This window comes from Saccopteryx bilineata, chromosome 2, assembly GCF_036850765.1.
Source record: "Saccopteryx bilineata isolate mSacBil1 chromosome 2, mSacBil1_pri_phased_curated, whole genome shotgun sequence".
Classification (NCBI taxonomy): domain Eukaryota; kingdom Metazoa; phylum Chordata; class Mammalia; order Chiroptera; family Emballonuridae; genus Saccopteryx; species Saccopteryx bilineata.
In genome coordinates this window covers 144,242,547-144,268,879 of record NC_089491.1, presented here as the reverse complement: position 1 = coordinate 144,268,879, position 26,333 = coordinate 144,242,547, and the positions used below count along the sequence as shown (strand labels likewise).

Genomic DNA, 26,333 nt, shown 5'->3' with positions numbered 1-26,333 from the left:
AAAAGACCAATTTACCATGTGTGCAGAGGATAATCACAGCATAATGTTCAGATCATAAAATGAGGCTCAAAGAAATGATTGAACCAGGCACTTTTCAGTACTTTTTAGACAAAACAAAAATAGATTTGTGAAGAATTGACAAGACAAAAACGTTAGTGCTCACTAGAAAAGAATCTAAGAAAGGGTTGGGTATTCACTAATGAGGAATTTAAACAAAATAGTATATTAGAAAAGGTGGTAAGATTTAATTATATAGACTTTTCACTTCTGAGTTGGTTAACTCTGTCAATAAGGAGGCGTCTTCCAGGTGCAGGGAGGGTGCCTGTCACTGGGAGATTTAGTTCCTGCATCCAAGGACACAAGGGACGGTTGGGTTCCCTTCTGGCATGTAGGTTTATGTGTGTATATTTTTATTATTTTGTTTTCAACATAGAGGTATTCTTAAAATTTAGATGTATCTCATAGTGTACGGTGAATATATTTTTTATCATCTGAAAATATTTTAATTACATCATTTATTTCATTCACATTTAATGTAAGCACCAATATATTTTTATATCTATATTTTTTATCTGTCCAATTGTCTCTCTGTTACTTTTTGACTCATTTCTTGCTTTCATTTGAATTAAAAAATATTCTATGACTTCTTTTATTCTCATCAATTACTTTGGACTGCATGGATTCCACTTACAAGTGGACTTTATTTCAATAAATACAGTATATAGGTTTCGCATCCACAGACGCAAAGGTTCTACTGTAAAGTTAAAAGTTAAAAGCTACACTTGGATTTTTTAATGTGTATTGTTGTTCAAGGGTCAGGTGTACTCTGTACATTTAGTGGTTACTCTAGAAATGACAATACATATATATTTATCAAAATCTCCACATTTTTGCCCTCTTTCTAGCTAATTCAAGGCCTTTGAAACATTTTTCATTTAATTAGTAGCTTGAATGATTTTTTGTTAAATAAATGGATAATGTGAATTTGGATTGCAGCTCAAGGCGGGATGGCTTAATGGCTTTCTCAGGAACGTGCTGTCCCCTGTGGAGTCAGGGCGAGGCTGTTCTACTTCTGCTCTGCACACACACTGTGGTGTGTCCTCTCAGTGTCTCAGTGTCCCAGTAGAACAGAAATACCTGCCTATTTGACTCCCATTCTTGGGATGCACTGGGATTTGTCTTTTGCCCGCTAATCCTTTCGAAGCTGAGTAAACTTCAGCTCAAATTCACTAGGTTCAGCAAATGCTGACAGGGAAATAAGAGTTTTGATTCTTTGCTTACATTTTGTGTTCTCAGCCGCACTTTAATTTTAGCCTGGTGATTCCATACCATTTTATCTGACCTTCTCTTTCTTTTTATTTAACCCTTTCTTGTTGTTAGCAGATGAATCTCTCCAACTCTTTGCACATTACTAGAAATGAAACCAAAGCCAATTTGTTATCATGTTATTTTTATTTGTACCAAGTCAGTTTCTCCCAACCCCCACTAAATAAATGCTGAACAAAATTTGAACTGTAGTTTGATAAGATGCCAAGTTCTTAGCTTTCTTGGTCACTGATATCCATGACATTAAATCCAGAAACCTTAGTTTTGCACGTAAGTAACTCAGCATAATAAATAATGAGCAGAATACCAGCTCTATCTCTTAAATTCTCAAAAATAATATTAACTTCTCTCATCAACAAATGTAAAGCTGCTAAGAGTTTTTTCAGGTTAGAAGATAAGAAAAACCCAATAAAAATATGCTCCTTACAACAACTGTATTGGTAGTATTTTTATAGCTCTTTAATATAGGAGGATATTTGACACCAAGAGAGAGTGAGCAACACCACCAGCCTAGCTAGGAGATGGGGAGGCTCAGAGTCCATGCACCAACTTCTGTGACTAGTTTCATTCTGACACACGAAATGAAAAAAGGAGATTAATTCTTCCATCTGTTAAACTCACAAGGAGTATTTCCCACAGGTTTTTGAGAGACAGAGTTTCAACAAGTGATTAAACATTTTGGTTGAATATTTCCTTTTCTTTTTCCTCCCCATAATATACAATACCACTTTAAAAATCTTCGCAGTTCTTCAAATTATGTCAGCTTTCTTTCTTCTAATTTACACTACTATGAAGTATAAAAGTTATTTAAAGGAACAGTTAAATAATTTATAGACCAATTTCTATCATGACATTTAGAAAATAAGTCGACTCATAGAAAACCATTTTCCTTAATATACAGTCAGCAACCCCAAAGGAGGAGGTAAAAAGTAAAAGGTCAGTGGTCAATAAATATAGAACAACTTATTTATCTGCAGTGGACACATACTTATTATCTTTATGGAACACCAAAATGTATAAAATAATTAAAGCATTTAATGGAGAATATGATTCAATTGACTTAAAAGCTTAATGTAATAGTTCACTTAGGATATTACTACATATTGCTACCACTTCTGTTGACTTTTGAAATTAATATGTATCAACAAAGACATTCTATTGTATGTGGCTAAAACTTATATTTACCTTTGAAATAAAATCCTTCTTGCTAAACAAAGATACTCCCAGCAATATTCAAGCAAACTAGTCCATTAAAACTGAAATGATCATATTTATTTTACAATTTCCTACTGAAAGGGTGGCCCAGAAATGACCAGAAATGTATACAAGGTTTGGAACAGCCACGTTAATTTTCCCATGCATAATTATGTGCCATGGCCACATGCTGGTCAGTAAAGTAGTTCAGACACAGCGGATATAAAGCAAAAAACGGCAAAACCCCATATTGTAAGAGGGGAGGGGAGCAGAGAGAGGTTCGTTATAATGTGTGGAAGTTACAAGAACAAAATAATTCTGTGCAAAGGCAGAGAATTTTCATCCGATGATCTGCAATCTCAATGCTGCCTCTTCTCCTACTCTTACCCCACCCACAACAGCAGCAAAAAGTCAGAGCAATCTCTCTCCCCTCTACTGCACAAAGCATTACCCTGCTCAGAATAGGGAGTGTGCCACCAGGAAATCAGCAGCTGGAGGCGATTCACTAGCGTAGAGAAAATCATGTTACCAATTGCACTGATCTTCATATTAACAAATTATGTTCATAGTTAATACCCTGGATATAGTTGCACTTAATGTGCTCATATTGGTATTGCCAAAAAACACATTAACTGGCAAAAAAAAAACCAACAATAAAACGCTGGTAAACTCTCTGCAAGTGACACTTGTTTTAACACAGGAAACCTCCTTGCTGTCACAGGCTGACATGGAAATTAGAAAGGCGGAGGTCAGATAAGCAGATAAGACAGCAGCAATGGAACCAGACAAGAAGGCAATGATACGAACACGATGAAGGCAGAGGCATTTCTCTACCCATACATATCTGGATAACTGTTTCATTAAAATGATCAAACAGAATTTGTACTGTAGAGTCAATATCCTGGTAGTTATTTCTTGTTTTCAGGCTTTAAGTTGTCTGGCAAATTAGATGAAAGCTGTTGGCACTTGCGAAGTTATCATCAATGGTTGCAGAAGCAACTTCAAAGGATCCATGATACACAATAATGCACAACTTATTAGAGAAATACATTTTTAGTCAAGCAGAGGTCCAATATAAAATTCCTTATGAGGTGGTGCTTGTATGTGACTCGCCTGGGAATAATTACATAATTTCATGGGCATGATCTCATTTTATCCTTATTCTTCTAGAGAAGGTGGATACACTACGCTTGCCATTTTATAGATGAGGAAACTCGTTCTCTGGCCATTTGGGTAATTTGCTCCAGTTCATTGACCTAGTATATTCTGAATCTGAAATTTAGGCCAAAGTCTTTCTAATTCTAAGTGTATGGTTATTCTCACTGGGTTTTTTTTTTTATATTTCCTTTTTTCTTTTTTACTCTTTTTTTTAAAATAATTCCTCGGGTAAGTTTTAATAATTAAATAACGGCAGCAATGATGAAATAAACGCCAAGCCTCCAAAAGTGACTCTATTAAAGAATATTTTTCATTTGAATGTACAAATTCTTTTTAGATTTCCTTTAAGGCACACTTTGTTATCTTGAGTTGCAGTCTCTGATCAAAGAAATCCACATCTGGAAGCATATTAAGGAACTTATACTTTTTCTAAAAACAGTTATTAAGCCAAAACAACTGATTTATCTGTAGCAAAGATTTTTTTGATTCAATCTTTTGACAAAGAGGTATGTATGTATCTTGAGATTGGCAGCTAAAATCCAGCTAAGCATCTTATGGCTAGAAAATCCTCTTTTGCCTACAAGTATCTTCTATCTGTAGTTGCCTAATTACTCTTACATGAGCCTTCCTGCACTATACCAAGTAGAACAAGAAAGTGACACACTGAACACGGAAGAGAATCAGTTTGTAAAATGTATCTTCCACTGGCCTCTGTGGTGGTAAATGACCTACCTCTCCCTTGTATATACTAGATGTACACTCTCAGGAGGGGGATGTTGTCACAAATTCCAGTATTTGATAGAATATTTTTAAAGTAAGCTCATGTTCCCAAGATAAGTGTACGTGTGACTCCTCTGCCTCAAATGTTTGGCTCCACTCTGATTGACTCTGCTGAATTACGAGCGGTGTGTGTTTGTGTGTCCGTGTCTGTGTGTGTTATCCTCCCAGATTCTGTACTGTCTGGCCAGGTAGATGCATTCTGCATTCTCTATTTTCCCATAATACCTCTAACACAGTATTTATCACACTGCTTTGTATTTTCATAAAAAAACGGGGATAGTAACACTCTCCTCTGGGTGGTATTCAGATGAGTAAATGAGGCTAAGTTCAGGTCAGAGTGACACATATAAAGTAGCCTACTCCACGTTAGTTTTCCAAGGCCCTGATTGACGTAGAACAGTGGATTCTTATGGCGGCCAAAACAGCCCCGTGACCCTGACAATGATACTCTTTTCATTTCCCTATGCTTTGTCTTAAGGCTGAGACTCCCCCAAGCAGAGACTTCCCAGGTGACTCTGGAGACCAAGGACAGGGGAAGGAGAGTGCAAATGCAAAGGTTTCCTTCTCATCAGTCATACTGTGCTCAGACCACAGGCCTTTGGGTCTGGTGCTTCCCTGTCTCCTTCTTGGAAAGTCAAGGTACTGGAACCTTCTGAATACCTTAAGGAATTGAAAAACATCAAGTCTTTATGTGCTTATAAGCAGCCTGGTTCTGAACTGTGTCATTGGAAACAATGGCACCCTGACTGGGAAACTACCAGAACACAGAATGAGGATTTCAGATTCTTCTGAGCTACGACGGTTTAAGATTTTACTGTATTGATGATGAGTCTCCACAAACAGTGTTCCATTTCCCAGGTTAGGTGTTAAGCTGTCTACAGTGATGGATTACATCAAGATGGAAAATCCCAGTTGTTCACTTTATCTCTTCCCAGTATCTGAACATTTGTATGTTTACAAAATTTATTTTACTACTTCTGTTTCATTGATATATCTTACTGCCTTGATAAAAAAAAATAAGTTGCATTTTTGTTATAACAGTTCACATATAATCAATAGAGTTTTCTAGAATTAGATAGAGGAGGGTTCCTTTTTTTTTTTTTAATGCAAAACATCCCTGGAAGAATATTTTCTGTTGAGATAAATGTTTGTATTTCGACAATGATAACAGCTTATTTTAAGGCTCTAAGCAGGAAAAATTTTAAACTCCTTTGTATACATTTTTAAGAAATCAGTTGTTACAAGTCTTGCTTTTTGTTTCAGTATATAAGAGTAAAAAATTATTTTAAAGAAGTATTTTATGAGAACTTAAATATAGAATATATCATTCCCATCTGGTTTTATCCTCGGTTCCTGAAAACTAGTTGTATTATAGAAAATTGAATAAATCCTCATAATAAAACGTTAGTTAATACTTCCTCTAATGGGATGTCCCCCCTGTCCCCCATACATAGATTGATACAAAGTTTCCTATTAGACCACAGACCTAATATGAAAAAATAAAACTATCATAAATTTTTAAAATTCATAAACATGCTTTAAAAATGTTTATTATTCCATTTAAATACAATATTCATTTACATATGTCTCTGTAATTGTTTTGTGTAAAAAATATTTAATATAAATACAAAGTTACAATGAGAACTATCATAAGAACAAATAATTCAACCATTTCTGACCTTTTAAAACTACATAACAAATTAAGACATAGGTCCCTTTGAAAAGTAGAAACCTTTCCAGGATGAAGCATTCGATTACCCTTCACTAGGTGAAAGAAGTGAAGTGACTAAGAAGCACAAATTGGTGGTTATGAAACAGTCACAGGGAAGTAAGTACACACAGAGACTAGATTATAGTCAGTAATACTGCAAACACTCTGTATGATGCCAGTTGGGATACTTTATAAAGTATATGATTGTCTAACGACTAAGCTGTACATTTGAAACTAATACAAAATAAAATTTGAAAAATTTTTCATTACCCTTAATATAAACAAATCTAAAGTGTTCATATAATAAAATTCCAGTTGGTTCTGAGAGCATTAAACAGACTGGTATCCAATCATAGGGAATTGTCTGAAATGATAAATATTGGCCAGAAACAATGAATTTATCAAATCTTTTTCCTTAAGGCAAAAATAATAAATTGTTACCTAAATATTTGCCCCTGATTCTCCTACCATGAGAACATATTTAAACAATGTAGGTGTAATTTAGAAGACTAAGTCAGAAAGTACCCATCATAGCTAAAGCTCCTTTCTTTCTCAGCAACCTAAAGAGTGTTATATACTTTGCTCCATGGTTTGGGTCGAAATTGTAAGAGTCTACAATTGTAAGAGTCTACAAAGAGAGTTTCTAACTAAATCATGTAGTATCTGTAGGGTCAAAAGTTTAGAAAAGAGATGGGGAGAAACAGTAGAGCCCAAAAGATTGGAAATAGGAACAAGTAGAGAGTGGTTTGGCTTTGCACTGAGAATCAAAATAAAAACATGAAAATATCATTTGAAGGACTGAACATTGTATTTACACTAATTATGAAAGTTCAGGGTATCCACATTGAAAGGTAGAGCTGCAAAATGGGAAAAGACAGGGTGGCATTGTCTTTGCTGGGTAAGAAGTCTTTGACAATACGTGGCGTTTCTCTACAGTACGTTTGATGGTTTTGTGGCGTGTTCTTTTAGATGGAATAAAGTTGTGAGACACACTGTTTGCATCAGCAACAAATGGGACTCCCGTCACAACAAAGGGTTTTATTAGTGTAAATTCATTGACTATTTACAAGCATATATGATTCCTGTATTCAAAGCAATTTATGAAGGAATATATTACATGGGAAACATCCTAATATTTTTAATCTACTTGGCAGAAAACCTCTTAAGTAATTAAGCAATTGTACTTTTTTAAGCACAGATTATAAAATAAAACTTACCTTCATCATGTATAACAAAATAAAAAATTATACACTTTGCAAATTTTAGTATGAGTACTGCAATTAAGTGCTTTTTATATTTCCTTTCATTACTTAATAAACACAAAATTAATTAGCACAATAAGAAATATAACATTACATTTTAAATAGTTCTTTAAAATATATTTTCAATGGTAACTGTTTTTTACAATATTTATATTTAAAATAAAACATATAAACATACCTTCATATACATATGAGCTATTTCAAAAAGTGGAAGTACCCTTTTCACATGTAAATATTTTTTAAAGAAGTATTAACAAGAGAAGAGAATAATTTTCCCATCCAAAGATAAAGATTTGTGATATCCCTCTTATTCAACAGAGATCTTTCTCATTTTTTCAGCTAATTCTTTTCTCACGTCAATATGTTTTTCTAAATTTTGTACTTCATGTGGAAGATTGATGTCCCAAATAGATAAACAAGACTGTAATTCTAGAAAAATGAAAAAATACAATCATGTCTCAAAGATCTGTCATAGGTATTTTTATTTAATTTTAATTTCATTAATTTAAATTACAGATATTGATTGACTTATGACCTATGCAACTTACAACCATTTGACTTTATGACCACAATCGCTAGCCATGACTGCTCTGCGTCTGGCAGCACAAGAATTGCCCAGCTGGGCGTAGGATAGTGCGGACCAGCTTCCGGCAGCACTACCATCTCCGTGTGCACCATTTCAACTGTTATCCCAGACTCGGTACAGCAATTTGTGTTTTGTGTCTTGGATATTTTTCATCAAACCCCTCCCAAGATGTCTACCAAGAGGAAATTGTTTTTGTTTTTGACTTAAAGATTTTTATAACATCATTTCATAATATTGTACATATTAGCCTACTCAACTTATGACCAAATCATGTTACAACCGGTCTGTTGGAACCAATCATGGTTGTAAGTCACGCACTAGCTGTAGTTGCCTTGGACAAATGTGTATATATAAGTATACCTATAAATAATGTACTATAAATTATTGCCATTTATAAAAAATTACATTTGGAAAATGTTTTTTTAAAATTATACTAACTAATAACTTTCAAAACAGAGTGTAGACCTTTAAAAACCTAACATTTAATTTTCTGAGAGATATAAAGCTTTTTCAAACACTTTTCAAAATCAGGCATCATATGGATAGGTAAGATTCATGGAAAAATATCCACATTTAGGTAAAATAGGGGCTAGTTCTAATTTTATAATAATTGCTAGCTGTATTTTGTTGGAAAAAATAAATACTTGACATTCCTAAATCACTGAAACTTAATTTTAAAGATTTATGTCTAAATTATTTGTACTATAAAAAAGCTACCAATTAAAAATGATTAAAGTTTTACGGCGTATGTAATATTTACTATAAATGTATAAAACACATGAAATGTTATAATCATCCTCATCACTGCACGGTTTGTAATACAGAATTCTATGAAACATTACCTTTCTGGTGTTGTGTGCCTTCAGTACTTTTCCGGGTATACCCCAAAATCAACATGGCATTTTTAAGGCTTCCTTTACAAAAAAAAAAAGTTTTCTGTCAAAATAATATAAGTTGGACTTAAAAAAATACAGTTCAAATGCCCAATTCTACAATATATAAAACCTATATAATTATGTTACCCAGTGTCACCCTAAAAAATTCAATTAAAATTTTTTTCTAAAAGTAAAGTTCACATTTTAAGACACAAAAACCTTGGAATTTAATTTACATTTTCTTTTTTTGGAGACACCTCATTATATTGAATAATAAGCTTTCTGAGAAGATCAGAAAATTTTTTGAAGTTAGAGATTTTGTGATCTGCTCCTTCCTCTATTTCTTGTTAATTGTGTGAATCTGAGAAAATAGCTTAACCTTTCTGCAACATGGGTTTAATATTTATACATGCATCCTACATCCAAAGTTATAATTCTATGAGATTATGTGTGTGAAAATGATTTGAATATTATAAGGCACTGGTCTAACGGGAAGCATTTGTGTGGAGATTGGTATGGATGGATAAACTGATACTCTGTCACAAAACCATATACTTTCTTTTCAAATCATTCAACAAATAGTCACCAAAAGTCCTCTAGATACTAGGTCTAAGCTAAGGCCTGGGAATAAAGGGGTGAATAACTCATGCAAATTCAACCCACATAGAGTTTATGGCCTAGTGAGGAGATTAGTTAATAATTAGTAAGTAGGTTTACTAAGTAGAAAATGAAACAGCACACTCACAGCCTTGAGGCAGAATAAAGCCCAGTATCTCAAAGGGACTGAACATGACTGTAGACCAGCAAGAACTGGGAGGAATGTGGCAAATGAGAGAGGCTAGAAACCTGGGTGAAGCCCAATCATGCTCCATCTTGTAAGTTATATTTAAATTGATCTTTATATTGAAAATCAATTAAACCCATTTGAAATCTCACTATGATGCCAGTCATGAACAACATCATGGGTCCAAAAGTGCATATAAATTAAATTAAAGGATATAACAACCTTGGTAGAATAAGCCTAGAGAGACAACTCATTATAGACTACCCACTCTGCTTGTGAGGACATGCATCCTGATAGTTACCAGTCACTAAGAGCACCTAATTCTGACTCCTTCCGGGCAACTCTGATACCCATGTCCCTCCTTAATACATTTCTGCAAAAGATTTTACTATTTTCTTTACCCTGTCAAACATTTTATTACTTATTTGCTAATGCTATATAAATTCTAGTTTTGCAGCACTTATGTTCATAATGTCCTTTTTGTGATCAACTTTGTACATATACTAATACTATTTTTATACCAAACAGTCAGAAGTAGGCAATAAAATGTGATTAGCTATGTAGAAAATATATTTCATGTACCATCATGATTTTATCATATTTAAATAAGTAGCAGCAAGGAAAAATAAATGCGTGAGTAAAACATGATTTGTCAATATTTGTAGACTGTGGAGTTTGGCCTATTTTGTTACAAGACCATGGATTTGTTTATATAATGAAAAATAAAACAGAATTCTTTAACAAGGGTGGGAAGCTTAAACTATGCTCAAACATTTGCTTTAATTTCTTTGGTCAAAAAGTAGGAAAAAAACCCTCAATATTACATATTTCTTATTTTTACCTTGGGTAGAAGGAAAAAAGAGAAATAAAAATCCAAATTTGTGTGCTCGTGGCAATAAACTGACTCTGATGGGACGGAGAACTTTTCCATTTTTTTAATGACCCCATTCAAATTTATCCCAGTCCTATGCTCCATTATGTAAACTTCCAAGACATTTCCAATGACATTGGGAAGTGAAGAGAAAACTTAAATTAAAACTTAACATATTCTATAGTCTTAGACAACATGAAAAAAAGAAAGAGATCTAAAGGAAAGGAAAGAAACTTGCCTAACTGGGCTGTCATCATGACTCGAACAGAATCACAAAAGTTATGAATTATACGTATAACTCGACGAGTTGAAAGATCAAGGAGCAGCACGTAGCCTCCACCAGTTCCAATCCAGAGAGCGGTATTCTTTTGTAGGCAAAGCGTCTTCACTCTCCCCGAGTAAGACATATTGGGTTTTAACTCCTTGTTTACTTTGACCAGCTCTTCCCTAAAACCATCAAGAAAGTAGGCATTAATAATTTTTTTCAGTAATTAAGTGATAAAACAGATGTGTGTCTATATATATGCACACACATAATAATATCTTAAATATTATCTACATAACAGTAGACATTCTATAACATTAAAATTGTACAAAACTATTTCTGCTTTATATAGAATGCAAAAGGGCCCCATTTCTTTACGGGGAGCATAAATGATCAAACATAACACAATAGCTCCTTAACTTCAAAAAATTCTGAAGTAAATAAAATGAATAAAATATTTAAAAATAAAAATTCAGTGGGAATGAAAAGAAAAAAATTCCCAATAGGAAGGAAAAATGTTATTTTCAAGTTTTCCATGAAGTATAAAATCTTTAAAGAAAAATAAAATAATTTATATGTAAAAGATAATACAGCCCTGGCCGGTTTGCTCAGTGGTAGAGCGTCGGCCTGGCATGCAGAAGTCCCAGGTTCGATTCCCAGCCAGGGCACACAGGAGAAGCGCCCATCTGCTTCTCCACCCCTCCCCCTCTCCTTCCTCTCTGTCTCTCTCTTCTCCTCCTGCAGCCAAGGCTCCATTGGAGCAAAAAAGTTGGCCCGGGCGCTGAGGATGGCTCTGTGGCCTCTGCCTCAGGCGCTAGAATGGCTCTGGTTGCAACAGAGCGATGCCCCAGATGGGCAGAGCATCGCCCCCTGGTGGGCATGCCGGGTGGATCCTGGTCGGGCACATGTGGGAGTCTGTCTGACTGCCTCTCCATTTCCAACTTCGGAAAAATACAAAAAAAAAAAAAAAAGATAATACAAATTAGTAATTACTTCCCTAAGCTAATGAATAGGTCATCACAAAAACAGGTATCAGAAATAAAAAGATCCTAATAATTTTGGAACGTCAGATAGTAAGAGGCCCTTTCTCAGACAGAACTGCCAGCACTTGTGTGCCTAAATCTCCTCATCATGTGGAGAAAGTCCGAGAAGATTGTAGGAAAGTAAACTCAGAAGTTTCGTTCTGTAGATCTAGTGTGTATTCTAAATGTTCTCTGAAGTATGAAAAAATGTATACAGCAGAAATCAAACAAAACAAAAACAGGAAGTGGCTAGCAAAGCTGGCAGTGGTCCTATTTCTTTGCGGCAGCACACAGTGCATGTGCTAGATGTGAGGCAGCCTCGTCTGGGACACGTTCGCTGTAGCAGACCGAGACCTGGGCTCTCAACCCGGGGTTTGGCTCTCCCTTCTCAGTTAGTACATTGGTCGGTCCAGTAGTTTTTCCCAAAATGTTTAAACTGTTCTGTGACCTTTTATCTTTGGAACACAGTATTGTTGAACCCATAGACTAATTATAACTAGTAATAGTAATATGAATACTGTAACACCAACAACAAATCCAGTATGGTCATTTTTAATAATGCACTCAGTTGGAGGATAGTATTTGTAATACCTTCAAGAAACCATAAATACTATATTCTTATTTTTTTATATTTTTTTCCAAAATGAAATTTGCTGGATACCAAGAGATGGTGCTGAAAAGCATAAACAATTGGCTTCTGAGATTTCTTTTTTTTTTTAACTTTCTATTTAGAGGTAGAAAGGAAGAAAAATAAGTACTACTTGCTCTGTCTGTGAAGTCTGAAGTGCAAAGACAGCTTTTCTAGGCATAAAATAAAAAACAAATGATATTGGACCTATAGTCACCAATAATATATGTATTGTACACTTAAAATTTTGTTAATAGGATAGATCTTATGTTGTGTACCTCCTTCAACAAAATAAAATAATAGAAACAAAGTTGAATTTACTTTAAATAGTGCACGCAGTCTATTAGTTCACAAAGTTTTTCAGTTTTCTTATCCCACACTTCCACAAACGGGCTATTTTTCTTAGCCACATAGAGAGCCATGTCGACCACCACTGCTATGATGTTGGAGTCACTGAAAGCAGCATAAGAAAACCTATGGGGGGAAAAGAACATCACTACTAGTCATTTTTCTTCTATTTTAACATATAATGCCACCCTGTATCAGTTCTTTTTTTTTTTACAGAGGCAGAGATAGACAGGGACAGACAGACAGGAACGGAGAGAGATGAGAAGCATCAATCATCAGTTTCTCATTGCGCGTTGCGACTTCTTAGTTGTTCATTGATTGCTTTCCCACATGTGCCTTGACCGTGGGCCTTCAGCAGACCGAGTAACCCCCTGCTGGAGCCAGCGACCTTGGGTCCAAGCTGGTGAGCTCTTTGCTCAAGCCAGATGAGCCTGCGCTCAAGCCGGCGAACTTGGGGTCTCGAACCTGGGTCCTTCTGCATCCCAGTCCGACGCTCTATCCACTGCGCCACCACCTGGTCAGGCCCTGTATCAGTTCTTAATGCATGTAAAAGATCAACACCATTTTGAAAAAGAAACTGGTTAGAGTATGGGCAATCATTTCATGTTCTCCTCTAATCTAAACTGAATATAGAGCTGACACTAGTTCTTTATTTACTTTTGGTTACTTTATATTTTTCACTTGATAATAAAATAAAGATCGTGACTAATGTTTATTTCTAGTTTTAATTTAGATTTCAGTTTATCTTGTTCTTTCTCTATACTGCCCTAATATGCAAAACATTCTTATTTTTAAAAGAAATAGTATCTGTAACTTTATGATGTGGCAAGAAAATCCTTACTGTCAAGAATGCATGGGAAATTGTAGCCATCTATACCTAGAGGTATAAAACATAAAATGTTAAAATAATTTTAGAGGCAATATCTTCAAGTATTAAAGAAAAAGCTGTCTTTGCATTAACAAAAGCCAGTCAAGTTACAAGGAAAGGAAAAAAAAATCACCATCTTCCCCCTTTTGAAAATAAAGGCAAATAACAAGCATTTTTAAATATCAATTTTTCAACCTAGGACATTTGGCATTTTACATATTTTGCAAACAGATTGGCTAACATAGGCCCCATCTGTATTGGCAAACTTCTAGTTAGCCTTTGAGGCTTAGCTTAAATGTCAGCTCCTGTGAATTTCTTCCCTGACCTATCAAAACAGACCAGTCATTCCCTTTCCCCATCTAGTGTAGCTATAATATGGTAGATTTTATTAAATATAAAACTGTATTTATTAGTGTGTCCCTTATTCTAAATTATAAATGTAATTGCTTAAGGGGAAGGACCATGTCTTTTCTACGTACTTATAATCTAGTAGAGTCATCACAGGTAAGTACCTGTCTATCTAGTACATGTATAAAGTAGATGGGTATATGACTATCTATCTACAAATTGCCTGGTTAACAAAGGAGGCAGTAGTTACGTGCATGGACAGCAGGATGGATAGCACAGATGAAGAATTAACTAACAGAAGGAATGAACAACCAGAAAAAAGTAACAATGGTTAAAATGGAAATTCAATAAGTTAGATGACATAAAAATATCACAGGGTATAACAATCTTTAGTATGTCCTAGCGTAGCAAGATCTGTTTCTCCATCTTTTCTATTCTGGCAAGGGACATGAAAATACAGTGTGTGGCCAGAGAGCCACTACATGTTAAGTAATTCCTTCCTGCGTTTTTGCTATATTTAACAGAAGAGAGTTTGAACTTATGCAAATATTGCCTGGAGTTTTAGACTGTATATAATACTTCTGTGTGTTATCCCATTTGATTCTCAATAAAAATATTATAAATGTCAACGTTTGTAATTACAGAAAATTTACAAATGCTAAACAACCTGCTCAAAGCCACATGACTAAGATGTTCCAGAACCAGCACTCAAAGGGAGTGCTATGGAGCTGTGTGGCCCCAGAGGTCAGTCATCTTTATTCTCCATTATGCCTCTCAGTCATTGTGTGTGGATGATGAGAATGAGGGCGTGATGAAGCAGCCCCTAATTAGTGATGTGATGTCTCTGCTTGGCAGGGAAGAGACATCGGCATCAGGTGACACTTTCTGACAAGAGAACAACTATTTCCAAGTGTCTGTGAAAACGGGTCCTAATCTCCTTTGTGAGATGAACATCTTTGAGCAGCCGCTATTTATGAGTGTTCCCTCCAGCATCCAAGATCTCATAACATGCTCTGTGAAATAAAAAAATCGGGTGCTCTTTATTCTTAAATATTTTCAGGCTTGCATAAATTGGTTCAAAGTGGAAATTATAGACAAGAATAAGTTCATCCAAATATTTGCCACAAGCTAGGAAACAAAACTGTGGACAAATCTTGTCCACAAGCATTGATAATATGTAGTAGTGCATCCCAAATACCCTTCAGAATCACCTCTGATTTTGGGGGAAAAACTGAGCCTGGGCTCCATTTCAGGTTTCATTCATATGATTTAATTGGTTCAAGGTGAAGTTTAGGCATCAGATTATTTTTATATACCTCCTGGTTTCTCATGTGCAGCCAACAGGAGAACCAGCAGATCTAACATTAAAAAAGCATGTTTGAAAATACATTTATAAAAATGTGTGATAGCTGTTGTGAAGGGAAATGATAGTTGCAACGGAAGGACCAATTCAAGGCTCTTCATCTTCATAGCTGGGGCCAGAGACAGCCACTCACAGGAAATGACAATGGGGCTGAGACAGGCAAGAGGTATAGCAGTAGTCATCCAAGTAAAGTGGAAATCACAAGCAAAAGCTGGGCGTGAAAGTGCGCAGGCTGTCTTCGAGAACTGAGACAAAAATCTGTTTAGCTAAAGCACAGAGAGGGTAAGGAGGCTATAAAATATAAATGTAGAAAGGTAGGCAAGGACTAAATCATAAAAGGCCTTGTACATCTTTTTAAGGAATTTGAACTTCATGTAAAGGACAATGAGATGCCACTGAAGGGTTTTAAGCAGAAGAGTGACATCTGATTAATTTGCATTTTGAAAGTGTCCCTCCATCTGCAATGTTGAGAATGGATTAAAGGGAGCACAATCAGAGGTTGAGAACTGGATAGAAAGATGCTGTTATTAACAGCCAGCCCCAGGGCAGCAGCAGGGGCAAGGATTTGAAAGTCCATTAGGGATGACATCACAGTGATGGCGCGGTAGGAAGCGATACCGAAAATCTCCCCATAAACTCAACAAGTACTTCAACCAGAAACAGAAAAACCTATCCTTGGAGTCTTCAGATGCTTCACAACACACCCGAAGGTAGGATCAAGCAAAAGATTGGCTAAATATATGGTCAAACTTCGGGGGAAATAAGGAGTAAGAAATGCTCCGCCTTCCTCTCTAATCCAAACAGGATGGCTTTCACTGAGAACAGAATATAGAAACTAAGGCGGGCGTAGGGAGTGAATAGTTCCAGGCTGCAGTACAGCCAAATCAGGCTGTGGCATGGAGATCCAAGCCGTGGAAAAACCTGGGCAATTCAAGCTAACATGCACGCGCCAAACCCAGACAAAGAAAGACAAGTGGGGCAGCCATTTTCCGCATCTCCTGGTTGGCGTGGTTAGTGGGCAAAAGATTCCTACGAACACTTCAGGGGTGGGCGCCGCCCGTGCTAACCCACAGAGAAGCAAAGTCAGAGGCCTCTGTGTGGGCAAAAAGCAGCATCTCCTAGGAGCCCCAGCGCCCTGAGGGGACCGGGCACGGGGAGGGAGCTGGAGCCAACTCCAACGGCGGAACTTTTCTGTGGGGGAGGAGGGCTTTCGCGGAGCGAGAGGCGTCCCGTGTGAACCTCATAATCTGGTCAGTGCGCACGCACGCAAAGTGGGCAGGAGATTCCTCCGAACTCCTCAGGGGTGGGTGCTCGTGTTTTCCCTCAGAGGAGCAGAATCAGAGGCCCGTGAGCGGGCCAGGAGCGGAAGCCCCAGCGCCCTGGGAAAGCCACACGGGGACAGAGCGAAAGCCAATTCCAACCCAGTAACTTTTCCGTGTGGGCAGAGGGCTTTCTTGGAGTGAGAGGCATCCCGGACGCCTGAGCCTCAAAATCTGGTCAGTGCGCACGCAGGAAGAGTGAACAGGAGATTCCTCCGAACTCCTCAGAGATGGGAGCCCGTGTTTTTCCCACAGAGGAGCAGGTCTGTGAGCAGGCCAGGAGCGGAATCTCAGGCAGCCCTAGCCCCTTGGGAAAGCCGCACGAGGATAGAGCGAAAGCCAATTCCAAAGCTCGATCTTTTCCGTGTAGGTAGGGATTTCACTCGAAGTGTGACCTGTCTGGCTAGAGATTCCTCCGAACGCCTCAGGAGTGGGCACTCGAGTTATCCCACAGAGGGGCAGAGCCAGAGATCTTTGAGTGAGAGGAAGCCACGCCTGATTATGCTGGCAGGTCTGACTGACTGAGCCTTACTCAGAGCCCTGTGCTGAGTGGGAACAGAGTGGGGAGTTGCCAGCTCTTTGAGACTCTTACTATCCAGGCAGAGGCAGCAGCAACCCCATAACTGGATTATCAGGCTTCTAATTGTGGAAGGAAAGACTAGGAGAAAGGCTCCAGGAACACTCTCACAGTGAGAGATCCTCTCTGTTGGAGCCTATAAACACTAATGAACCTTGGCTGCCAACGAGACTGAAGCCCAATACATGGCATTGCCATAGAGAATTATCAACTGCAAACCTCTTCCAGAGCGTGCCACAGGGGCAGAACCCGGGGTACAAAGTCACCGACCAGAAAGACAGAAAAGAAAAAGCAAGACGACAACCTCTCAAAATCAAGAATAATCTGCAGATTTTATAACCTATCCCATCTTATTATATTTGTTTGTCTGTGTCTCTTTTCTTCATTCTTGATTTTTTTTTTCTACTCCAATTTGGTCATTTAATTCTCTCTCAGTCTTACTCTCGCCTCTCTTTGAACTACACTACCCATAAGTGTTACATCTCACATTATCTTTTCTTTCCTCCTCCTTTCTCTCTTTGAGGGTTGCAATCCAAAACCCCTAACTCTCTCTTTCTCTCTCCTCCTTTTTCTTTTTTCTTCTTTAAGTGGTTCCATCTTTTCTCTCTCTCTCTCTCTCTTTTCTCCCTCTATATTAGTCTCTTCCTCTCTCCTTTACGTCTTCTCTCGTTCAAACTTCAATAACGAACAAATTATCTTATCTGGGACTCAAACTTAAGTTTGTGGCATTTTGGAGGGTTTTTACTTCACCTTTTTAACACATTAGCAGTGCTCCCATCCCTGGCTCTCCATTTTATCTAGTTCTTGTTCCACTAAATACAATAGTAATTTTTTAATTTTCCACCCTTTTTTCCTGTTTCCCTCTTATTCCTCTCATCATATCTCTGAGTCAGCCAACACCTAAAAGCAAAACATTTTATTCTTGACCCAAATTTTTTCCTAATTTGCTTTTTGTGGGTCTATACTGCTCCCCCCTTTTTTTATATATAAATATTTTTTTCTTGTATTTTTTTTCCTTTACCCCTATATTACTTCTCCCCAATTCAGGCCCTCCACTACAGGTATTGTTTGTTCTATTTAGTACAATATAATTCACAGTTCATCACAAGATTTTCTCAAAAAAGAGGGGAGAGGAGAGGAGAGGAAAAAAGGAGGGGAAGGAATTATTCCCTTTTTTTCCCCTCAAATTTTTATCTTATTTTATTTTTCTTTATTTAATGATTAATTTTTAAAAAAAACGTGCAATTTTTTATTTTTATTTTTATTTTTTTATCCTTTTATTCCTTATAAAATCTCATTAATACTATCAAGAAAATCACCCTCAGATGCCATTAAAGAAGAGAAAATCGAATATCATGGATACAAAAGATAGAGAGGTAACACAGAGAGATGAGGAAAAATCTATGGAGAAAAAATTTAAGATATTGAAAACCTTGGAGTTAAACGACAGAGAATTTAAAATAGAAATTCTAAAAATACTCAGAGATATACAAGAAAACACAGAAAGGCAATTTAGGGAGCTCAGAAAACAACTCGATGAACACAAAGAGTATATCTCCAAGGAAATTGAAACTATAAAAACAAATCAAACAGAGATGAAAAACTCAATTCATGAGCTGAAAAATGAGGTAACAAGCTTAGCTAATAGAACAGGCCAGATAGAAGAGAGGATCAGCGAAATAGAAGACAAGCAACTTGAGGCTCAACAAAGAGAAGAAGAAAGAGATTCAAAAATTAAAAAAAATGAAATAGCCCTACAGGAATTATCTGACTCCATCAAAAAGAATAACATAAGAATAATAGGTATATCAGAGGGAGAAGAGAGAGAAAATGGAATGGAGAACATACTCAAACAAATAATAGATGAGAACTTCCCAAGCCTCTGGAAAGAACTAAAACCTCAAATTCTAGAAGCAAACAGAACTCCAAGTTTTCTTAACCCCAACAAACCTACTTCAAGGCACATCATAATAAAATTGGCACAAACCAACTGCAAAGAAAAAATTCTCAAGGCAGCCAGGGAAAAGAAGAATACAACATATAAAGGAAGGCCCATTAGATTATCATCAGATTTCTCAACAGAAACTCTACAAGCTAGAAGAGAGTGGACCCCAATATTTAAAGTCTTGAAAGAGAGGAAATTTCAGCCATGAATACTATACCCATCAAAGCTAACCTTCAAATATGAAGGAGAAATAAAAACATTCACAGATACAGAAAAGATGAGAGAATTTATCACCAGAAAACCCCCACTCCAGGAAATACTAAAGGGGGTTCTCCAATCAGATACAAAGAATAAAAAAACAACAACAACAAAGCCACAAGTAAAAGCTCCAAGAAGAACATAACAAAACCAACTTTAAACTGTGACAACAATAAGAAAGGGGGGGAGAGGATGAAGATTAACAGTAGCAAAGGGCGATGGAGGGCAAAAGTACTCACAAAATAGTGCACTACAATGAACAGGGTAGGAACCCTTTTCATTACTTAATGGTAACCACCATTGAAAAAACCACCACAGAAACACATGATTTAAAAAAGATAGCAATAGAAGAAAGATGTATGGAACACAACCAAATAAAAACAAAGATAGAAAAACGAAAGAGAAGAATCAAACAAGGCACAAAACTAACAGAAAGCAATCTATAAAATGGCAATGAGGAACTCACAAGTGTCAATAATTACACTAAATGTAAACGGATTAAACTCACCAATAAAAAGGCACAGAGTAGCCGAATGGATCAAAAAAGAAAATCCAACTGTATGCTGCCTACAAGAAACTCATCTAAGTAACAAGGATAAAAACAAATTCAAAGTGAAAGGCTGGAAAACAATACTCCAAGCAAATAACATCCAAAAAAAAGCAGGTGTAGCAATACTCATATTGGATAATGCTGACTACAAGACAGGAAAAGTACTCAGAGACAAAAATGGCCATTTCATAATGGCTAAGGGGACACTGAATCAAGAAGACATAACAATTCTTAATATATATGCACCAAACCAAGGAGCACCAAAATATATAAGACAGCTACTTATTGACCTTAAAACAAAAACTGACAAAAATACAATCATACTTGGAGACCTCAATACACCGCTGACGGCTCTAGATCGGTCATCCAAACAGAGAATCAACAAAGACACAGTGGCCTTAAACAAAACACTAGAGCACCTGGATATGATAGACATCTACAGGACATTTCATCCCAAAGGGACTGAGTATACATTTTTCTCCAGTGTACATGGATCATTCTCAAGAATTGACCATATGCTGGGCCACAAAAACAACATCAGCAAATTCAGAAAAATTGAAGTTGTACCAAGCATATTTTCTGATCATAAAGCCTTGAAACTAGAATTCAACAGCAAAAAAGAGGGAAAAAATCCCACAAAAATGTGGAAACTAAACAACATACTTCTAAAGAATGAATGGGTCAAAGAAGAAATAAGTGCAGAGATCAAAAGATATATACAGACAAATGAAAATGATAATACGACATATCAGAATCTATGGGATGCAGAAAAAGCAGTGATAAGAGGGAAGTTCATATCACTTCAGGCATATATGAACAAACAAGAGAGAGCCCAAGTGAACCACTTAACTTCACACCTTAAGGAACTAGAAAATGAAGAACACAGACAACCCAAAACCAGGCGAAGAAAGGAGATAATAAAAATCAGAGCAGAAATAAATGAAATAGAGAACAGAAAAACTATAGAAAAAATTAATAAAACAAGGAGCTGGTTCTTTGAAAAAATCAACAAAATTGACAAACCCTTGGCAAGACTTACCAAGGAAAAAAGAGAAAAAACTCATATAAACAAAATCCAAAATGAAAGAGGAGAAATCACCACGGACACCGTAGATATACAAAGAATTATTGTAGAATACTATGAAAAACTTTATGCCATTAAATTCAACAACCTAGAAGAAATGGATAAATTCCTAGAACAATACAACCTTCCTAGACTGAGTCAAGAAGAAGCAGAAAGCCTAAACAGACCTATTAGTAGAGAAGAAATAGAAAAAAACATTAAAAACCTCCCCAAAAATAAAAGTCCAGGCCCAGACGGCTATACCAGCGAATTTTATCAAACCTTCAAAGAAGACTTGGTTCCTATTCTACAGAGAGTCTTCCAAAAAATTGAAGAAGAAGCAATACTTCCAAACACATTTTATGAGGCAAACATAACCCTTATACCAAAACCAGGCAAGGATGGCACAAAAAAAGAAAACTACAGACCAATATCTCTAATGAATACAGATGCTAAAATACTAAACAAAATACTAGCAAATCGAATACAACAACATATTAAAAAAATAATGCATCGTGATCAAGTGGGATTCATCCCAGAATCTCAAGGATGGTTCAACATACGTAAAACGGTTAACGTAATACACCATATCAACAAAACAAAGAACAAGAACCACATGATATTATCAATAGATGCAGAAAAGGCTTTTGATAAAATACAACACAATTTTATGTTTAAGACTCTCAACAAAATGGGTATAGAAGGAAAATATCTCAACATGATAAAGGCCATATATGATAAACCATCAGCTAACATCATACTAAATGGCACAAAACTGAAGGCTTTCCCCCTTAAATCAGGAACAAGACAGGGTTGTCCACTCTCTCCACTCTTATTTAATGTGGTACTAGAGGTTCTTGCCACAGCAATCAGACAAGACAAAGAAATAAAAGGCATCCATATCGGAAAAGAAGAAGTAAAGGTATCACTTTTTGCAGATGATATGATCCTATACATCGAAAACCCCAAAGAATCCACAAAAAGACTTCTAGAAACAATAAGCCAATACAGTAAGGTCGCAGGATACAAAATTAACATACAGAAGTCAATAGCCTTTCTATATGCCAACAATGAAACATTTGAGAATGAACTCAAAAGAATAATCCCCTTCACAATTGCAACAAAAAAAATAAAATACCTAGGAATAAACATAACAAAGAATGTAAAGGACTTATACAATGAAAACTATAAACCATTGTTAAGGGAAATCGAAAAAGACATTATGAGATGGAAGAATATTCCTTGTTCTTGGTTAGGTAGAATAAATATAATCAAGATGGCCATATTACCCAAAGCTATATACAAATTTAATGCAATTCCCATCAAAATTCCAATGACATTTTTTAAAGAAATGGAGCAAAAAATAATCAGATTTATATGGAACTATAAAAAGCCCTGAATAGCCAAAGCAATCCTAAAGAAAAGGAATGAAGCTGGGGGCATTACAATACCTGACTTCAAACTCTATTATAGGGCCACGACAATCAAAACAACATGGTATTGGCAGAAAAATAGACACTCAGACCAATGGAACAGAATAGAAAGTCCAGAAATAAAACCACATATATATAGTCAAATAATTTTTGATAAAGGGGCCAACAACACTCAATGGAGAAAAGAAAGCCTCTTCAACAAATGGTGCTGGGAAAACTGGAAAGCCACATGCAAAAGAATGAAGCTGGACTACAGTTTGTCCCCCTGTACTAAAATTAACTCAAAATGGATCAAAGATCTAAACATAAGACCTGAAACAATAAAGTACATAGAAGAAGACATAGGCACCAAACTCATGGACCTGGGCTTTAAAGAGCATTTTATGAATTTGACACCACAGGCAAGAGAAGTGAAAGCAAAAATTAATGAATGGGACTACATCAGACTAAGAAGTTTTTGCTCAGCAAGAGAAATTGATAACAAGATAAACAGACAGCCAACTAATTGGGAAATGATATTTTTAAACACCTGCTCAGATAAGGGCCTAATATCCAAAATATACAAAGAACTCATAAAACTCAACAACAAACAAACAAACAATCCAATAAAAAAATGGGAAGAGGATATGAACAGACACTTCTCCCAGGAAGAAATACAAATGGCCAACAGATATATGAAAAGATGCTCATCTTCTTTAGTTATTAGAGAAATGCAAATCAAAACTGCAATGAGATATCACCTCACACCTGTTAGACTAGCTATTATTAACAAGACAGGTAATAGCAAATGTTGGAGAGGTTGTGGAGAAAAAGGAACCCTCATCCACTGTTGGTGGGAATGTAAAGTAGTACAACCATTATGGAAGAAAGTATGGTGGTTCCTCAAAAAACTGAAAATAGAACTACCTTATGACCCAGCAATCCCTCTACTGGGTATATACCCCAAAAACTCAGAAACATTGACTTGTAAAGACACATGCAGCCCCATGTTCATTGCAGCATTGTTCACAGTGGCCAGGACATGGAAACAACCAAAAAGCCCATCAATAGATGACTGGATAAAAAAGATGTGGCACATATACACTATGGAATACTACTCAGCCATAAGAAATGATGACATCGGATCATTTATAGCAAAATGGTGGGATCTTGACAACATTATACGGAGTGAAATAAGTAAATCAGAAAAAACCAGGAACTGCATTTTTCCATACGTAGATGGGACATAAAACTGAGACCAAGAGACATTGACAAGAGTGTGGTGGTTACGGGGGGAGGGGGGAGAGGGAGAGGGAAGGGGGAGGGGGAGGGGCACAAAGAGAACTAGATAGAGGGTGACAGGACAATCTGACTTTGGGTGATGGGTATGCAACATAATTGAACTTTAAGATAATTTGGACATATTACCTTTGAATATATGTATCTTGATTTACTGATGTCACCCCACTAAAAATAAATAAATAAATAAATAAATAAATAAGAAATTAAAAAAAAAAAAAGAAAGTCCATTAGGAGGGGAGTCCAGTGCATAAAGAGACTAACAGATAAAAGGGTAAAGGGCACTCCCAAGTTTCCACCTTGGGCAACTAGTTGGATATTGAGAAATTAGGATATCCCTGAGGTAAGGATTCATAATTCAAAGCTAATCATAATAATTAGCTAACATTGATTAACAGTTTACCAAGTGCTGTGCATTATCTTCAGTTCCTTATATGAATTTTCTTGTTTAGTCTTCCAAACATGTCTTTGAGATACTGTGTATTACAGTCCTCAGGTAAGACAAGTCCTTGCTCAAGTTCACAAAACCAACACAGGACAAAGCCAGTATCTGAACTATGATTTATGCTCTTATCACACCAACCTACACTGCTTCTCACTGAGAAATGTGATAAATAAGAACCAACTGCAATGATTCAGTTAAATATAACTTTAAAAATTGAAACAATAAACTGGGAAAAGGTTTATATTTTATTTTATTCTTGCTTGAAATGTATAACTGACTGATGGAGAAGGGACATCTGTGTAACCACCAAATCTACAGAGGACTTCATTCTGAGTGCCTATGTTTTCCACAATCAATAGTTAATGAACATTATCCAAAATATAGATATAAAATCCTTAAATAAAAATATTCCTTTTCAAATTACGTATTTTATTTGAAACAGAGAACAAAATTGTTAAAAATTTGGATAGTAAATACTCCTAAGATTACCATAGGTTTTCATATTTTATTTCAGCTATGTTTAGGCAGGGTGATATTTTAATGTCTCTCTGCTTTCTGGAATTTTCTCAGCTTTCTATAACAAACATTTCATTTCATAATAGAAAAATTATATATTTTAAAAGATTTTCATTTGGGATTATCATCAGCATTATTGACATGATTATAAAGATAAAGCATGAATAAAATGACTAACTGCATACACAGGAGTAACTTACAGCTGATTTGTCCTGGTCTCAATGAGTTTCTGAATGGTGAGGTCATCGGAAAACGAGAAAAGTTTTGTGCCACATCCTCCCCACATGATGTTCTTTTCAGCTGAATTCACGGATTCGCTCAGACACATGAGCGGAGTGCTGACATTTCCTATGCTGAGTACCTTCAGAGGAGTGGCTCCTTTACACTTCACCGAAAAGGGAGATCACATTCATTTCAGTGAGAATATCTACAGAGTAAGATGCTGTAAAATTTAAGCTTTTTTAAAAAGAGCTTTCCCATCTTATATGGTTAAAGGTATTAAAATAAAAATCCAGGATATGTTTTTTTTCTAAGGACTTATAAACACAGTTTTCAATTCAAGCAACATTCAAAATATTATCCTATAACTAGTCTCTTCTCTTCTCCATGCAATAACTGTACAGGGCATATGTATTTTACTATGTATTTTACTCTACTTCTCTGTCTCTCATTAGATGACAGCTTTTTGATAAATAACAAAGTATGAACAGTAGGATGTTGAACGAAGAGCGGGAACCACAGACAAGTGGATAGAAGGAGGAATAAAAGCTTTAATAGTAAAAGAGAATCTAGAGAACAGTTAAATGATATTTTCAAAGCTAAAGAAAAAAAAGCTTGGTAGTAAACAGATTTAAAACTTAAGTTTCCTTTCATTTTTCCACAAAATATTTATAAGTAATAATCAATTTGGCTTATATTTAAAAATTATTTATATTCCTAACATTATACATCAGATCTCGTTTATAATTTTATCCTGGGTTCATTCACAAAAAAACACACATTCAATCAGCAAGTATTTATAAAGGCTCTACTGCGTAAAAGACAAAAAGCAGAATTTACGATCCACGCTGTCAGAGAGTTTATAATCACTCAGAAGGAGCTGGGAATGAGCACATATAAAACAAAGGACTTCACATAAATTTTTATATAGAATGCACTCAACATTTACCTTAACAGTTTTATCTTCAAAAATTGCTAAGTTGCCATCAGCAGTTCCCACCAAAAGAAAATTTTTTTGCTTGCTAAAGGGAAAAATGTCAAAATTGTTACAAAAAGAATGCTTATCTTGACGAGAGTAGTCTTAACATTTCCCATAATTTGACTAAATCTTTAGACAGATTTTTTCCTGACTACAGGCACTTGTTCCCTTCTTTAAAAATCATTTACTTTAGAAAACATAAGTTGTAAATTCTTTCTCAGTCAATTTGAGATATAAATCTTCTTCTAACTTCTTGCCAGTTTTATGGACCAACTAACTATGTCTTTCTCCAGAATCTGAGAGCCCTTCCTTAGAAATGTAATCAAGAAAGATTGCTCCATCTCCCAATCTTCATGAGAACG

At 36.0% G+C, this 26,333-nt stretch overlaps 1 protein-coding gene across 2 annotated transcripts in view; it reads right to left on the bottom strand.

The window, feature by feature from the left end:
* Positions 1–6,027: 6,027 nt before the first annotated feature.
* Positions 6,028–26,333, bottom strand: part of LRRK2 (leucine rich repeat kinase 2) — a 158,777-nt gene continuing 138,471 nt past the window's right edge. For both annotated transcript variants that reach the window (XM_066258115.1, XM_066258116.1), the window contains 6 exons: positions 25,942–26,014; positions 24,974–25,158; positions 12,784–12,936; positions 10,782–10,994; positions 8,860–8,927; positions 6,028–7,860 (listed from right to left, as the gene is read on the bottom strand). In XM_066258115.1, coding sequence (XP_066114212.1) covers positions 7,739–7,860; positions 8,860–8,927; positions 10,782–10,994; positions 12,784–12,936; positions 24,974–25,158; positions 25,942–26,014 — 814 coding nt within the window. In that variant the 3' untranslated portion in view covers positions 6,028–7,738. The remainder of the gene's footprint in view (positions 7,861–8,859; positions 8,928–10,781; positions 10,995–12,783; positions 12,937–24,973; positions 25,159–25,941; positions 26,015–26,333) is intronic.